Below are 17,758 nucleotides of genomic sequence, written 5' to 3' on the forward strand. Positions count from 1 at the left end.
AAATTTATTATATACTTGTTTTCAGAAAACAACACAGTATATGGGGGTAAGAGGGAGAACTACTCATCGGCACTGAATGTCCAAGACATCTGTATCCTACAGTAGTATTAAAAAAATCCCCTCAAACTAAAAAGCAAAGCAAAACAAACAAGCGATAAATGGAAATGGAACACCTTAAACTAGACCAATGGATGTTCACTGACAACTTGTCTATTTCTCTACAGTCTGGACAGGAAATGAGGAAAAATGAATCTTAATATATAGTGCAGGTACTTGTATTAGAATCCTAAAGCTGAGCAGACTATCTAGAAAAAAAGCACGGAATACCCTACAGTCACAACAAATATAATAGTAATAACAAAAAAACCTATACTATAACCAAGGAAGAAAACTCTTCAGATTCAAATAAATTTGCTGACATTAATTAGAACCCAATTAAACCTGTAAGAGTTCAAGGAGCATCTAGATAATGCTCTTAGTCACAGGATTTATTTTTAGGTAGCCCTGTGAAAAGCACAGATTTGAACTCATTGATCCTTATGAATCCCTTCCAACTTAAGATATTCTGATTCTATGAACTATGCAGAAGTTGTGGGGGAAGTATACAAAAACCACTTCTTTTATTTAGAATTTACAGGGAGAGACAAAGGAAATTTTGGGGGTAATTTGAAGACATAAAGCTATGGGTAAATGATTTCTGGGCACAGCATTTTCTCCTGTTGTCCAGGTCGCTCTCAACATCTCCCCATAGCCAATAACTGCTCAGACTCATCCAAACTGTCAGCTAATCAAATAATTTTTGCCATCTCAGTTACATAAGTTTCCTATTACTGTGCATCAGTGTAGAACATGGAGGGATGAAAAGGAGAAATATCTGTGCCATGGGACAAACTAGAAAAAAGGAAGACACAGAAGGCCCCGAGACTTGCTCCCAGCCTTCCATTCCACTTGGAAATAAACACATCAAAGTCCATGAAAGACAGAAACAGTTCAGTATTCTTGATTGTTCTCTGAAAGTAATTTAAAGCTGAGAAGGGAGGTCTGGACAAGCAATGTTTCATTTCCAAGAGACAGCCAAAAACTTTCAGCAAATGAATAAAACTAATAACTGTAGTAAACACATCAAGAAAACATGATTATTTATCTGTCTCTATTGAACCATATAAAAATCTTTCCATTAAAGTTGAGCAAAGAAACCAAACTTGGTAAATTTTTCACAGCACTATCAATATAACAAACATCTATGCATGTGTTAATTATCCATCTTAAGTTCAACAGTCAGCCAACACACATGAAATTAATCACTGATCTATATTTGAGATACACTGACAATCCTGAGAACACTAACTGCATAGTAAAAATAAGCTGCATTTAAATATTTTGTAATGAGTAAAGCTTGTTTATAGCCAAAGCACTTTTAGTGTCTCTTTCTAAACATAATCTTACTTTGTCTAGGATTACAGTCTCTAAAGCTGGTTGGTCTTCTCCATCTAGTGGGTGTGAGGTAACCAGAGGTGAAGGACTGGTTGTGTCTGGTGCTACCATAAGACGAAACCTATCCAAGAGCGAGTAAAGTCTTTGGTGTCTGAAAACAGAAGAACACATCAGAAGAGGGCTATCTTAGTTTTGTAAATAATTTAAAAATAGAAAGACATCCAGTGACTCAATTCTAATCCCAGGACAGAAAAGCAGTAGGGTCTTCAGTTTCTGTTGGATCTGTGCAGTCATATGATGCAAAGTTTCTTCAGGTATCAGTGGCCAAAATTAATTAACTCAGTACCACCAACAAATAAAGATTTAAATCTAATTTAGTGTTAAAATTTGTGATGTACTTAAGCACAAAATACAAGTTGTTCAGCTTTCTTTATGCAGCAAATCTTTTAATGAGTAAGAAGAATCTAAGTTAGTGAACAGATTACTTGATTGCAAAAAAAATACATTCTAACGGATATTACTGAAGAATCCACTAAAACTATACTTCTCTTTTTAAAAAATTATCCCTCACTATACTAAGAACTCCAGTTTCTGGATTTATACCAGCGACAAGAATTTCTTTTTAACTGGTTGTTTTGTTTGGTTGAGATTTTTTTAAATACCACTACTGCTATCAAGAACTTGTACAAAGTAATTTTTTGAGTCTTTTAAAAACTTAAATGTAACATTACCTATGTAGGCACATAACTATTGATCTACTGCAGGTTTTAGGCTCTTTCCCCTACTTATTTCTTATTTCAGTCAACAAGTATTAACCTCAAACAGCAATGACAAGAGGAATAAATAAGGATCTTTCCCACATCAAATTAAAGTTTTTCAAAAAATGAGTAATTTTCACCTTTTTATACCAGCAGTTTAAACAGCCAGGAGACTAAACAGTTAAAACTTTTAACACAGTTGTCTGGGAGAAAAAAAAAAACCCACAAACCAAAAAACCCCAAGCCCACTTAGCTTGAACTGGCAATATTTTGCAAGTTTGAGGAAAATAAAGTTGGCTTTAGGAACACAGATTTTGTTAAGAAATTAATTTGCAGCTGCTGTCTCTCAAAAGTTAAATATGGAGTGGGATGCAAGAAAGAGAATTTGATGCAACCCTCTAGAGCTTGCTTTAGTTCTTAAGTAGTTCTTACTGCAAATTCAATACAGCCAACACAACTGCCCCTTGTGCCAGAACATGTCAGCATGTTATGAGAGGCTTTACTCCTGGTTTACCTCCAAAAAAGACCCATTATCTGACCTCTAGGAAAAAAGCCAAAATGTAGGAAAACAGAGTTAACACGATTTGTATTAGAACATTACTTAGTTTGACATTTTAATGGTATTATTGGTATTATTTACCTTGCTGCTAATCCACTGTTTTGAAGGTACTCCTGAATTCTATCCAGTTCTTCAACTGGTAACTGAGCAATGCTGTTCTATACGAAAGAATCACAAGAATTTTACAGGACAGAAATACGCAAAATCCCCCAAAATACTTTTACTGGATTAACAAAGTTACAGGCAGATAAAATGAAATGAAGTAAACACTCACATATCTATATATTAAATTTAAAAAATCATCAAACGAAATCACTTAATCATATCTGGATGTACTTTAAATCATTGCTCTTGATTACACTGCTGGCACCACCCAATGTGATTCCCAGGCATGGATTTATCTGTACCTGCAGAGTTGCTGCCAGCAGCATTTCCACGCGGCGGCAGGCCAGGGTGTCAACCATGCGAGCCAGCACTCGGAAGGGAGTGCACAGCAGCTTGTCCACGTACAGGGTCAGCACAGCCCCGGACTGGCTCAGGTGGATTCCCTCCAAGCACTGCAAGGTCTTCTTCAGAGTTGTGGGCTAGGTGTTGAAACAGCACAAAACAGAGAAACAGACAAAACATGACAATCAATTTGGAATACAAAGATCTTAAAGCTAAAGGGAAAGGCATTTAGAAAAAACTATAGCAGACAACTACCTGATCAATATAATCATCTCTGTGTGAATGAGTTACTGGCTTATTTAATTAATATGAACAGTAAGTTGTTTGATGTGTAACTGTAAAAGCTTACTCTTACAAGAGTAAGCAAAACATAGGGAGCAAAACTTTTAGGGGAAAAAAAGCTACACATTTAAGTGAAATTGCAAAAAGCTTTGAACACAGTGAGAAGCTTCAGCTCTTTCTGGAAGAAGGAAGGAACATGCGCATAGTCAAGAAAAGTGACAGTACAGAAATCCAGACAATCAGTGGGGATTTTCTGAGCATATGTTTAGAAACAGCAGTAGCAACTCAGGATTAAAAAGGGTGTACAAATATTTTTTCAATTTCTTCAACTTTTTTTTTAATATGAGCACCAATTCAGCACTAATATTCTAAAGGGAGAAACACAAAGACACACTAGTTTGACTCATGAAACCAATCTTGGTTTAGAGCAGTCTGTTAATACCAGCTATTTTAATTTTACTGTCTTTCCTGATAATCACCAAGCATTTCACACTGTGACTACATCTTCCATTGAAACATATTAAGTTTAGTTCATTCTGCTGATTCTCAGCTACTGAAGCCCAGATTAATCTCACATAACTTTAAAGCTGCCCTAGATTTGCAGAGAGACAATGCAAAGAGATAGGAAACAGCACTGAAGCTACTCAGGGTGCAGGTGGCATCTCCCACAATTATCTCTAGAGGAAGTCCAGCAAATGACATTTCCCATGATTAAGAGAGATGCATACAACCTTACATCCCTATAAAACATCATCTACTCCTTTTAATTTGAAAACTAAAACAATCAACAGAAGAAATATCTTGAATTTCTTGGTGATTTTCCCTCACCTAGTGGATACAACTTTTGGAACAGATGAATGGGGAAGGCATGAGCTCACAAATCATTTTTATATTTCCAGGGCCTATGAAGATGGACTGGTTCCTACTCCTGCCTCTGCAGTTAGTAGCTTGCTATTTATACTACCAAGGCACTGAAATCGAAGTCAAAAGTTACAGCTTTAAATTACCCTTCAGATATTGATTATGTGGGATAATACCCATAAAGGAAGAAAAGCAGTTTAACCATCTCCACTTGAATTCATAGATTTGATGGACTGGAGCACATCTAATAATGAAGTTGCTAATATAAGGTTCACTGTTTGCATTTTTAAGTAAGTGACTTTTAAAATAAAACTGGAAGTTGATAAATGACCCAGAAATGTCAAACTTTGCATACTTATCAGTTAAACTTATGCTGAAATGAAGTGACTTGATTCTTTACAAGAAGTCAAAAAGTTAAACTTACAGCTGCAAGATTCTCACACCGTGACTGAATGGCCTGGATGAAGAGACCACTGGCTGCTGAATTCCTGTGAACAGCACTGATAAAGTCTTGTACTGGAGGCTCATGGGACAGATTAATCAAGTCTTGAACATGATTCACAATAAGCCAGGTCAGGTGTTCTGAATCATGTAGGTTTTGACACTAAAGGGGAAAAATTAAAATCTGATCATAGTAAAACCAATATTAAGATTTTAATTACTAAACATGACACAACATGAAGCTTCTCATACATAATTCTGGTAGCTACTTTAAAATAATGGCATAGAGTGTCTATATCTTAATACCACCAACATTATTTTTACATGACAAATTTTCCAAATGTTTTGATCTTGTTGCAAATTAAGGTATTTACCATGAAAGTGCAACTTATTTTTCTAAAAACACTAGAAAACAGGTTAGAAACAAGTAAATTGAGAAGGTTGATTCAAAGATGCTGCTTTTAATGAAATGCTATTTGAAATAAACATGCACAGAGAGTTGTCTTGTAAAATGTGATTTTCATTTAGGCTTCTTAAAGATTTCTTATTACTACTGGTCTTTAACACAAAATGAAGAATTTCTGGAAAGCAAATCCAAAGAGATCTGTCAATAATTAATGCCAAACCTCTAGAGGCTTGTGAATATCAACAAGCAGTGGAATGCAACACGAAAATATCTGTAGAGTTAACCAGACAATGCTGAGAGGTTGTACCTCCCCAGTAAAGAGGTTTTGGAGGATTTTACCTTGGACTACCTCTAATCTGACTCCTGTAACTGAATGTCCATTAGTACTCGAAGTGCTTCCTGAACATAGCTTTTTGTTCAGTTGAACCTGAAAGGAATGCAGTTTGTTTGCCTCAAAACTGATCTGAGGTGCAAACCCAAGTGCAATACCTCCTAGTACTGAAGATTCACTTCTGAAGTTCCCAGTGAACTAAAACTCTAATACTGGGGCAGCAAAAGACCAAAGCCACAGAAATTGCTCTCACTGGAAAACCAAAATGAAGTTTAAAAGTTCATGTAAAACCTCTCTTCTTAAGGTGTAGACAGAAATTAGTTGTTTCCTGGACACTGTGCACTGCTATTGATGTTGGGAAGTCTAAAACTTCATAGTGTGCTCCAAGCACCTCCCAGGTAAGGGTTGTGATACCCAGAAGGTAATTCTATTGCCCACCAGGTAACCGTTAACAGCCAAGAGAACTCTCAGTTCAGAACAGAAAAAAATGCCAAATGAGGTCATATCTAAGCTTACAGAAGCACCACCTGAAAATAAAATTACTGGTTTCACAGGTCTTTATTTTTCACTTAACACACTTCACTTTTCAGTTAACACAGATCAGTAATACATGACTGTCAGCATCATAAAATAACTCAAAACTGTAGTTATAAAAGTCAAAATTCAAAACTTACAACGTAGTCACAAAAGAGAATGAGTGCTCCTCTTCTCACTATCTCACGATTGCACATGCCACGCTTAGATTCCAAATCTGATTCGTCACTGTCTCCAGATATATGAGGACTAAGCAATTTAGTGGTGGAAAGGCTGTGTCGCCTGCAAAAAGTATATTCTATTTTGTTACTATTTTCTTAGTATGGCTACCGAAGCATGAACAACCAAAGTGCTTGGAGTATCCTACCAATGTCCTTACGTGACATGTATTTCCCTATAAACTTCATTCAAACATTACACTTCCTTGAAGTAGAACTTTGCATTCTATCAGATCTTGATTTTTTTAACAATTGCACTATTGCTTATTACTTCTTCAGACAGTCTAAAGAACCAAATGGGTTATTTAAAAGAAAAACATGGGCTGTTGCATCTCTGGTAGGATAACAGAACCTAATACTGTATTTTCTTCTCAAAACAAACCAGTGTTCTTGAGCACTTTGTCTAGAGTCAGATTAAAAGTGATGCCCAACGCAGTAAAAAACCAGAGATGATACTGGTAAATAAAAAAAAATTACTGCTATTTTTATTCATAGAATCATCAAGGTTGCCTGTAAGATCATCAAATCCAACTTTTAACCTAGCACCACACCACGGCTCACCACTGAGCCACATACTGAAGTGCCATATCTACACACCTTTCAGGGATGGTGATTCCACCACTTCCCTGGGCAGCCTGTTCCAATGCCTCAGTAGTTGCTCGTAATCCTGGTAATTCCATGTTTCCACAAATTAGAATAATGTATTTTCAATTCATAAGGTTGAACTGAAGCAAGAATCTCACATTTGAGAAAGTATTAGTGCACTTCAGTTGTAGAGCAAGACAAGTCTGCCCCAACACTCACTGCACAAGCACCAGAAACATCTCCCAAGTCATTTGTTCACCTCCCTCTACAGTTAACACAGACAGATACCCACCCTCACAAGAGCTCCCTTCCTTATTCACTGAGGACAAATCACTCCAATGCCTGACAGATGGGATAACTAACTCCAGACCAAGAGAACACTCATTTTAGAACAAATCTCCAAATTTCAGACAACTAGTGTTCAGTGAGGTTATTACAGTGCTTGATGCTAATGAACCAGCATGGTGCTAATACCATGTTTTGACAGCATTTAGCAATAGACCCTCTGAGAACAGATAATCCCATAGCTACAGTTACAGTTAAACTGATCAGATTGTATTGTCACAAACACAGCAGCGTCCATCATCTCCACCAGCTGATTATTTCCTGGAAGGTGAAATATGAGGTGTCCATATAAACATGAAACACTGAATATTTTGCTGTAGTTATTTCCATAGTTTTAATAAAAAATAGTACACAAAGGAAAATTTCTTGCCTTAGAAGTGGAGCGATTACCTGGCAGTTCTTTTGAGGAACAGCTGAGTGCAGGATACATTTCCTCACTTTGAAAGTCACATCAATATCAGAACAGACAATATGTACACACAAAGCAAATGCAGAACTGCATTTCAGAATCCAAGCAGCACCATTCAATGGGCTGACAGGCTTGGCAGAAAGCAGCTAGATTGTTTTAATATGCTTTTAGCAAATATAATTGTATGAAACACATTACTACTACTAGGGAACAAAACCAAAACTTACTTTGGGGTTTGATGCACTTCTGACCACCAGTTGTAGTTGGTATAATTGACAAGAAGCAGGATTTGACACCAGAGGAGAACTAAAGAAGGATGAGTGGGAATCATGGACTGAACAAGGTCACTCAAACTTTCAAGGGTATAGAAACTACCATCAGATCCATCTCCTGTAAAAAGTCTGGTGGCTGCAGCTGTGATTCTTCTAAACATCCCTGAAAACAATAAATTTTGAAGCTTTAAAATTATTCAGGGTAGAAGTCCTGCAAGAAAGGTATATCCTAAGCAGTTTTACAAATTTAAGGCAAGTGATGAAGTTTGCTTAAAGGCAGTGTGTAAACCAGAAACTACCAGCTCTCAGACTCAATAAATAATGTTTAGATAGGTTTCATTACAATTCTAATTAATCTGATACATGAAAATCTTCATTAAACTTAAAACTGTCACCTGTGGACCAGGACTAGTTCATTCGTTTATAAATTAAAACACAGATATTCTACTTAAGAACCATGAGGTAACTACTACCCTGCATGTTAAGGAAGAACACCTAAAAGTATGCAGAGGATGGCTTTCCAAATACATTTAGTTGAAATTAAATTTATCCTCTTTCATCCATTTTCTAAAGTGCAAAAACTGTTTCTGCCATTAACCTGCATATGGAACACTCAGCAAAAATCCAGAATTTTGCTTTCTGACTTGCTGATTCTGTATTTGTATGCCAAAACAAAGGTTGGGAAAACAAGAAATATGAGAAGGGTGGGAAAACAAGGAAAGTTGTCAAAAGGTATAGGACTTTTTGGTTTTCTATGAGAAGATAAGATCAGGGTAAAATAAAAGGTTTCTTCAGAGTCAGTTAGAAACCAAGAGCTAATCAGAATAATGAAGGGAATCTGCAGTGTTAACTTGCCTTCCTTGCCAGAAGTACAGAAGAAAGAAGCTGTAAATTCCACAGCCATGTGGAGCAATTTAAGCTGCCCCCAGGACTGATAAATACACAATGTAAATAGCAAAGAATGGGAAAAATAACTGAGTCTCAAATCTCTGGTTCCACTTATTAGCAAACCAGTGCTAGCCCCATTCCAGCTCCTTGCATTTGCAGAAACTACACCATCTAGCGACTTCCTACAGTCATAAAAGCCACTGCATGCTCATCTTTTTCCTTTGTCCATGCCTTTTATTTCTAACTTCAAAGGAGTACACTGAGAATGTTCACTTATAATCTAGTAGCTTCCTACAGTTGGAAACACAGGAGTCAGCAATACTCACATTTTGAAAAAACTGCAACGAGTGAGAAGACAAAATCCAAGTAGGACAGTGGTTAAAAATGACAGAATACAGCCTATGTTTCCAGACACAAATTGCTATAAGCTACACCCATAGTTAGGAGAACATAATTTAGAGAAAATTATCATGGAGGTTTTAACTGAACAAAAGAAAAGTATTATAAATTCAGGCAGTTAATTACTCCTCAACCTAAATAAATACATTATGACACAAAATTACAGCCCAGGTGTTGGAAAAACTTTCTTTTACTCTGCTACACCATACAGGTAATAGTAGTAATAACATACCTGAAGTTACCTGTAGTTTTAAATTAAATTAATTTCTACAGATCATCCAATCCACATATCCCAATGCTCTGCACGAGTATTTTAATATTTAATTTTAATTTTGCATGAAAATTTCTACATAATTCCTGGCAAGACTCCCAGTGCAGCCTGGAAGCCAGTCACAGCAGCAGAACTAGCTGAGCCTTCCCTTTCAATTATCCCCAGCTCCCACTGTGGAAGAATCCACTACCCTGATTTCAATCACCAGCTTTATTTTCTGATTTCATTGCTCCTGGCTTGATACCATTTAATCACTTTATGCCAAAACACCCTGGTGTCAGTTATTTGTTACAACATTTGCTTCAAATATTTCTCCTTAACATAAATTAATATGTAATTAAAATATATAATAATTATATATTTTTATATAATAAAACAGTATAAAAATGTATAAAAATTATTACTGTAACAGACACGTGGGAAGAGAACTGTCACTATCTCCAGAGTTCTGGGCCCTAAAGCACACCTGAAACAAAGATGAATTTTGTGTCTCTTCACACACACTCCAAGAGTCTTTGCACCAAGAACCTCAGTTTGGAAGACTCCTATTTTACAGACCAAGGCAACAGAACGCAGAGCTCCTTATCCCATATCTGCAAGGAAGCCTATAAAGAACAGGGGACTTGTGCCAAGACCTTTTAAACTGCAGACAACTAACAGTAAGCCAAGGTTGCACTTCAGCTGCAAGCTGAAAATCAGAAGGCAAAAAGGGCAGTCACAGTAAAGAAAGAACTGAAGAAAGGGAAGACAGTACCACTACTCAGAAAATAATACTAAGGAATCAAGCTAAGGACTAAGGAATTACCAAAGGGCTAGAGATTGGGTATTCAGCACAAGAGACCTAAAGCAAAATTTTCCAAACCTGAAGAAAGCAGCTCAAGACCAGCTAGCTGGAACCTGCTACCTTTCCTGATTTTATGGGGTGGTTCATTTTTTGTTTGGTTTGTTGGGGGGGGGTTGTTTGTTTTATATATTTTTATTAATTATGACAAAACCCAGGAACTTTCCTTGTCATGAGTCTGAACTAGTGATCTGTAACTCAGTATTTAAAGCCTGGACATACCCACCAACCTCCAAACTGAGAGAAAACATGAGAAATATACCCACAAATTTGGAATGCTTTGTGGTTTTTGGACTGAAAAATTTTAGACAGTTAAAAGGAGAGATGAAGAGTCACTAATTACATTTTGTTTCACAAAGACAGAAGAAATGTGCAAAATGTGCCCTGCATGCATGGGCACTATGTTTGGTAAGTTCTTTATATGGAGTAAGACATAACATCTTCAGCACTTACATATTCCTTCTCAGTTGTTCAATGCATTTATGAGTTGTCTTGGAACTTAAAAACCACTCTGCCACTGCATGCTATAAAATGGGCAACGTTTCAAGTATTACCTGATTTGAAGACATGTATTAAGCACATAAGCAGTGTGCCCAGCTCCTGGCAGTAAAAAGTATGTTGCTGCTCATTCATGTCCACTTTTAATTGCTTGGTAACAATATCTTCCAATAGAATGCCAACCAGTTGTAGTAAGAATCTTGAAAGAAACACATATACAATCAATAGGAAAACTATCAATCTTTCAGAGTAAGATGAGGTTAGCCTATGAAACTTCGGTTTGAAAAATGAAACATGAAGTTCTTGTCCATTCATCCTAAATAACATACTAAATGAAATGCTACAGAATAGGTTAACCTAAAACAAATAGGATGCTATATGATCACAAGCACTTCAATAATTACATATTAAATCTAGATTATCTACTCATTGGCTACAGCCACAATAGCATTCATACACTGTCCCAACTCACTTACAAAGCAAATATTCAGAATGCTGTGGTGTCTTTATAGTGATTTGTTAAAAGCAATTGAGTTAAATTGAGCTAAAAACAGAGACAGTCACACCACAGCTCAGCTGAGCAGGGGTAATTCAGCAAGTCACAGTAATTCACCTGTTTACAGCCTCATCTATCCACACTCTACTACACAGCTTCTTTATCAAACCTCCAGCTGGGACAATGTGTGGTGTCAAAAGCACCACCAAAAGAGGGCACTTGAGGAAAGGCACCCTTGCTCCTGGCCATAACCATTACTCTGTTACTTACATCACTGCTGCTGGACATAAAGTCACAGTATGGGTGTCCAGAAGACCCTCGTCTGTCTACCCATCACCCTCACAGTGAGCTGAATGATATGAAACAGCATTCTATTCCTATCTGAAGTTCCCTACTTGAATAAAAAGTTCTTATTTTCTTAAACAAACACCTATTTCAAATGCTTCCCACCAAATTAAAACATAATGCTTTAATAACAAACATTATGTCAACATAATACTACTGCCATCTCTCCATGCTTCTTTTGCCAGAAGTTTTTCACTCTCCAAGGACATCAACATGGGAAGCTAACTAGACAAAGCTGGGCCTTCAAAATAGGCAAAGAAGAGCAGGACTAACTCAATAGATTTGTTTCCCACTGCTGCCAAGTTTCTAATACAGAACCTGGGCTTCCACTTAAAGGGATGTTTCATCATTTAGTCCCTACACAGAAAAGAAGGAAAGCAGTGAAGTTCCTGGACCCGAATTCATTAAGTCCAGGATTCACCCATTTTAACAGCTCCATTAGGTCCTTCACTTGGCTTGGTAAGACATACCAGGACAGTCCAAAGTCCTACTAAAATCCACTCAACTTCTCCATCTCTGTCCATCTCAATAATTCTTCCTCCAACACACTTGTCCCATATCAACTAATTAACAGACTAGATTCCCATCAGACGGAAGTTTTATACATGTTAAACACTGCCCAATGTATGTGTGATTTCTCAGAACTCTCTACCCTTCCCCAAGTTATTCAAAACACAATGTACCTGGAAAATGTCTCCTCAGGTGGGTATTTCACCTGTTTGACCTCAGTGCGATCCTCTGGTGTGGACACGTTATTTTCTCCACATCTCAGTCTGTTGATTGCTTGACATGAAATCAAATATGGTGAGAAGGAAAGCTCCTGTATACGGGATAGAACGATGTCTTCTGTTGACTGTGAAATCAGAACTCTAAGGATAGCTAAAATTCCAGAAATCCAGAGCTGGACAGTGCTCACTGATGCCTAACACAAACACAGAAATACAGAAGATTGAATACTTTTGAAGTTAAATGACCCAACACAGAAATGTATTAAAAATTAACATTTTCATTAACATGTAAAAAATCAGACCCTTATGAGAATGGAGCAAACCAGAAATAAATTTTGAGTTCAGATCTTACAAAATGCTATTCCTGTGGTAACTGTCAAGCTCATATTCACTGTTAAACAACCTCTGATCTATAGAAACAGCACTAATTCTTGTATAAGAAAAATGTGATTTACCGATTAAACTGCATTCTATTTTATTATGATAGTATCTTCCTTTACATTCCTGATCCTCAAAATACAAAAGAAGGGAAGTAATTCATAAGCAGAACATTCATGTATCAAGTGCTCCCAGTTGGTAAATCACATTAGTTCTAGCCAATTTGTTCCCAAACTCTGCTGCAGGTATTTAAACACCAATTAGCAAATTATTAAAGAGAAACACATTTTCTTTTGTTTTGCATGGAGAGATACCAGATTCTGTCTCCTTTGAAAACAACAGCTTACCATTGTTTTAGGAGTAACAAACATACTCCTTAAAAGCATGTCCACAGGGCGAAGGGATGAAGGAGCCAAAATTTCAAACAAAGTGTTCAATACTCCCAGAGCATCATGAGAGTCTATATGCATCTGTGAAAGAAAAACACAAAACTAATTTGTAATTACCCACTAAAGATAAATTCAACACAAAATTAACATTCCATGTTATAAACATTTCTATAGCAACCTATGTGTAAATAAAAGTGTTCTTTACAGTACAAAATTCAGAGCAACCAAAAGCTATGAAAGATCAATTGAAGTTTCACTGCAGGCCTTCCTAGACATGAGTTTTGATAACATGGACAAAAATGTGTCATATGAAATCCAATGTGCACGTGACATATATTTCATTTGGAGAAATAGGCCTTATTCAGAGAATGAGACCAGAAGACTGACTTGTCATAAAATTTAAAGACTTCTCTCCTCCCTGCACATCCTACCAGGTTTATTTATAGAGAGCAATGCTGGTCACGACTAAACTTAAGCAGGTAACTAGGAGGAAAGAAATCTAATTATCAGAAAAGTGAACAGCTACAGTGGTATTAGAACAACAGAGGCAGGATAGCTTACCTAAACAGTTTTTTAGATAAATTATAAAACAATCAACTCCAAAAAGCAAGGGACTGGACTGAAAATCTAGATGACCCTATCCTGCTTCAGTAATTTGGAAGATGATCAGTGCAGTCACACAAAACAACAGCAATTTCACTTTGCCTGCATTTTAGCTCTGCTCTAAAACTGTTGTCTGATCCTGCCCACTCTCCCCAACCATGAGATATCCTCATGGGATTGAGCAACTGCCATCATGGAGCGAAGAATATCTGGGGCTGGAGCACCTCTGCTATGGAGGCTGGGAGAGCTGGGGTTGTTCAGCCTGGAGAACAGAAGCTCCAGGGAGACCCTACAGAACCTTCCAGTACCTAAAGGGGCTACAAGAGAGCTGGAGAGGGACTTTTTTGCACAGGCAGGTAGTGATAGGACAAGGGGCTTCAGCATAAATGGCTTTACACTGAAAGAGGATGGATTTATATTAGGAAGAAATTCTTTACTGGGAGCATGGTGGGGCACTGGAACAGGCTACCCAGAGAAGGTATGGCTGTCCCACCCCGGAAGTGTTCAAGGCCAGGTTGGATGGGGCTTTTCGTAATCTGGTCTGCAATTAGACCCTTTGTAGCCATGAAAAAATAATTTTGACATTTTATAAATATGGGACAATCTTCACACCATTTAATAAGTGTTCTGATATAATCATGTATCTAAGAGAAACAGAATGAGCTTCCTCTGGAGACAGTCTTGATGATACTGCATATACTTCATGCATTTAAATATGAACTTCATGACTTCAAAGACTTACGTTTACCTTGCAGTAATTGTTTTTTCCAGATATGGCAACCACAATTTCAAGAAAATTTGTCTTCATAAAAGCAAAAATAAAAATCAAATATGCAAAGGCGTTATTGATACATACATTACAGCAATTATTATAGGTGCTTATAGATTTAAAACCATCATATAACCACCTGTTGTTTTGCAAGCATTGGGAGAATGATGTCAGCTATTTGCCGGGACAACCTCTTCCATTTGTCTTCATTTTCTTTATGACACTGTTGCAATACCAAGATGAACATTTCTAGCACCTGAGGAAAAGTCAAAGAGAATGTAAGTAAACACCCATACTAACAGAAAACATTCAAGTAATACCATATTTGGAAAAACCTTCATTTCAAGCACCTACGAAATAGACAAAAGACTAAAAAAATTTACGTGAGAAATCTCACATAATTTTTAAAAACGCCATTTTCAGGTTAGAAGCCTGTTCTTAGTTACAAGGTTCTTGGCAGTGGTTTTTAAAGAATTTTCCAGTTGCTTTCATAAATTAGGAAAAAAAAAGTTTGCTTTGTACTTTTTAAATGGTATTTGTCAAAAGACTACTCAAACAACTGGAAAAAGAATCATCAATCTAAATACCACATCACATTTTCAATAAAAAGGGGAGGAAGAAAGAGAGTAATTTTCCATATGTATACTCTGTCTTGACTCTAGGTCCAATAAAGTTTAGATTTGGTCAAGGAAACAAAATAGACATATTTATGGGGCTCATTCACCTGAGATATGTCACTTTCATATAAAAGTTTTAAGAGACAACATAATGGAGCACACCAAGCAAGGAGCACTTCTGGTAGCTGAATGTGTTATGGGTTATAGAGACCACATTATGAAGGACTGGCAGAGAAGAGACACAGCAAGCAAGAATGTTAATATATGGACTGGCAAGGGGGACAGAAGAATCTATTTCAGAAAACAAGATAGAGCACTTGTAAAGCAAACTCAGGTAGTTCAGATTAGAGAGAGGGAGGTTCCCAGGTGACTTTCTTCCCAAAAGGTTTTATCATGAGAGAGGAGACAGGAGCAATTCCAGGCTGAATGACTTAACTCTGGAGCTCCATGGGTGGCAGCTGCACTTGTAACAGAGAGAAGTTGAGGGCTGCAGCTCTCTGAACCTCTCAAATGCCCAGGGAAACCACTGCAGACCATCCCAGCCACAGCCAGGGAACAACAGAACAGCCCAGGGTTGGGTCATACGTATTGCACCAGAAGAACAGTGCAGAATAAGACTTACAAATGGGATGGTGTGGGAAGAGCAGTGCATGGGTGGTCTTTAATAGGTTAAGTGTGTCAGAAGGGGATCTGCCAGCAATTGCAGTACCTTATGTAACAAAAAGTTATTCACTATTTCACATCATGTGTCTACAGAGTGTCATTTCATATAGTTATATTAGTCATTTTATGATTATAAAACTACAAATTCAAAAGAAAATGTGGATACACAAAATTACCCCAATCTGAACACGCAGTTCTAACAAATTATTTTGACAAGATGTGCTGACTTTTTTCAGAAAATACAGTGCTTACATTAGCATACACTAGAACTGCATTTTCACATTATGAAAGAAAGGCACATTAGGTTTGTTAAGCACCTCAATAAGCAGTAAGATCCCATGTTGATCATGTCACATCTCTTAAAATTACTTTTATGTTTTTCTTTAAAACATAGTGTATTGAAGAAAGTCATTGTTATACTCCTACAAAGCAGAAACATGTTTTCCAGACTCGTGAGGTCTGGGTCAAAGTAGTAAGTCATAACAAATACCTAATTACCAGTGTCATTACCTTGTTCAAGTAAGTGTTATTCAAGATAATGTTATTGTACAGCAATACCTAAATCATCTCTGTGCAGCATCTTTCCTAATTTTAAACTTGTCTCCTTTTCCATTTTACTCCCATTCTTTTAAGTTTCTTCTCTTCCACCAACCTTCTGTTTATTCTGTCTGCAATACAGCCAAGATCATGATCCTAACTGGAGTTTTTTAGTGCTTTGTTTTCTAGGCTTGACTACGCAATTCTACAGATATGTTACTTGACTTGAAATACTGATTTGTAGTGTAGAACCTTTCCCATAGCCTTAAAAATCTTTGCATACTCTCTCTATAAGGAAAGATACCACAGAGTCCAGCTACTCCAGTTTTGTATAGAAAACCATCAATATTGTCTGAAGCACTTTTAGCAGTCACAGCAATGTTACCCTTTCACAGACCACAAAGAGGGACCCTTCATCCTCCTCTCCTACCTGATGGTACTGGATAAGTCTCAGCAGCATTGATACTACAACCTCCTTCTGGGTTTCCAGTTCTTTTCCAGCATCAGCTTTATTTGTTCCTCTTAACACAAAGAGATCATGAACAATGGGTTGCAGAGCCGGTATTGCTGAAATGAGATGTATTTGTTTTAGCATGTTTAGAATCACTCCTGAGCAGTGATTTCTTGAACTAACAGTTCAGTGACTAAAAGTAAACTGGGCTCTAGTTCATTAAAGGTTTTACCCATAGCTAAAAACCCACAAACCCCATATTTATTGTGCATAATGATGGCTATTATTTTACTTCTTGTAGAAATTTTAAATTATGGACACATTCGCCCGTTCTCACAGAGCTAAAAAAGATATGTTTATAAAGTAATTCTCAGCAGAATCACTGGAAAGCATGATAAAGATGCTTCTACTTAAAGGCTAAAAGTAGAAGGGAAGTGGACCAAAAATTAAAATCAAAGCCTTGAACATACTGCTAAGTTGTGAACTTATTACTGAATAAAGTTTCAAATAAAAGCTTTGTTGTAATTATGAACAATGGAAAATGTGGGGCTGGAGTGTTAGTATGATATAATAAACTTTCTGAAGGAATTAAGTGAGAAGTATTTCATGTCTTAAAAATTTAAAAGCTGGTGTCTTCTGGAACACTCAGTACAGTAACAGTTTTCTATAGTTTAGAAGTCAACAGTGGTTTCATTGTTCAACTATTACTAATAAGCGTTGATGCCTTTTTTCTTTCTTTCTTTTTTAAATAATTAATTTTTAATAAATTTTTGTTTTAGAATTACCATGTGTAACAGCTTTCCTCCCACTGGCCATGATACCATCACACAGCTGAATGATCTTTGGAATTCCAATTATCTGTTTGGAATGATACCGCTCATAAGATAGCAACACCAGGAAAAAGAAGATATTAGGAATAATTGCTTCAGATTCCCTGAAAACAAAACAAAAAATTAAAGTGTCAAGTTTGAATTGCACAACTTTGTTCAGTAAAACTCATCTT

At 36.8% G+C, this 17,758-nt stretch overlaps 1 protein-coding gene across 3 annotated transcripts in view; it reads right to left on the reverse strand.

The window, feature by feature from the left end:
- HTT (huntingtin) overlaps positions 1–17,758 on the reverse strand; it is a 78,735-nt gene that overhangs the window by 19,932 nt on the left and 41,045 nt on the right. For all 3 annotated transcript variants that reach the window (XM_039550440.1, XM_039550439.1, XM_039550438.1), the window contains 12 exons: positions 17,541–17,689; positions 16,735–16,871; positions 14,627–14,743; positions 13,074–13,196; positions 12,304–12,542; positions 10,836–10,978; positions 7,838–8,045; positions 6,194–6,335; positions 4,766–4,945; positions 3,159–3,335; positions 2,833–2,909; positions 1,447–1,585 (listed from right to left, as the gene is read on the reverse strand). In XM_039550440.1, the coding sequence (XP_039406374.1) occupies positions 1,447–1,585; positions 2,833–2,909; positions 3,159–3,335; positions 4,766–4,945; positions 6,194–6,335; positions 7,838–8,045; positions 10,836–10,978; positions 12,304–12,542; positions 13,074–13,196; positions 14,627–14,743; positions 16,735–16,871; positions 17,541–17,689 (1,831 nt within the window). The remainder of the gene's footprint in view (positions 1–1,446; positions 1,586–2,832; positions 2,910–3,158; positions 3,336–4,765; positions 4,946–6,193; positions 6,336–7,837; positions 8,046–10,835; positions 10,979–12,303; positions 12,543–13,073; positions 13,197–14,626; positions 14,744–16,734; positions 16,872–17,540; positions 17,690–17,758) is intronic.

The sequence above is a fragment of the Corvus cornix genome, chromosome 4, assembly GCF_000738735.6.
Source record: "Corvus cornix cornix isolate S_Up_H32 chromosome 4, ASM73873v5, whole genome shotgun sequence".
Classification (NCBI taxonomy): domain Eukaryota; kingdom Metazoa; phylum Chordata; class Aves; order Passeriformes; family Corvidae; genus Corvus; species Corvus cornix.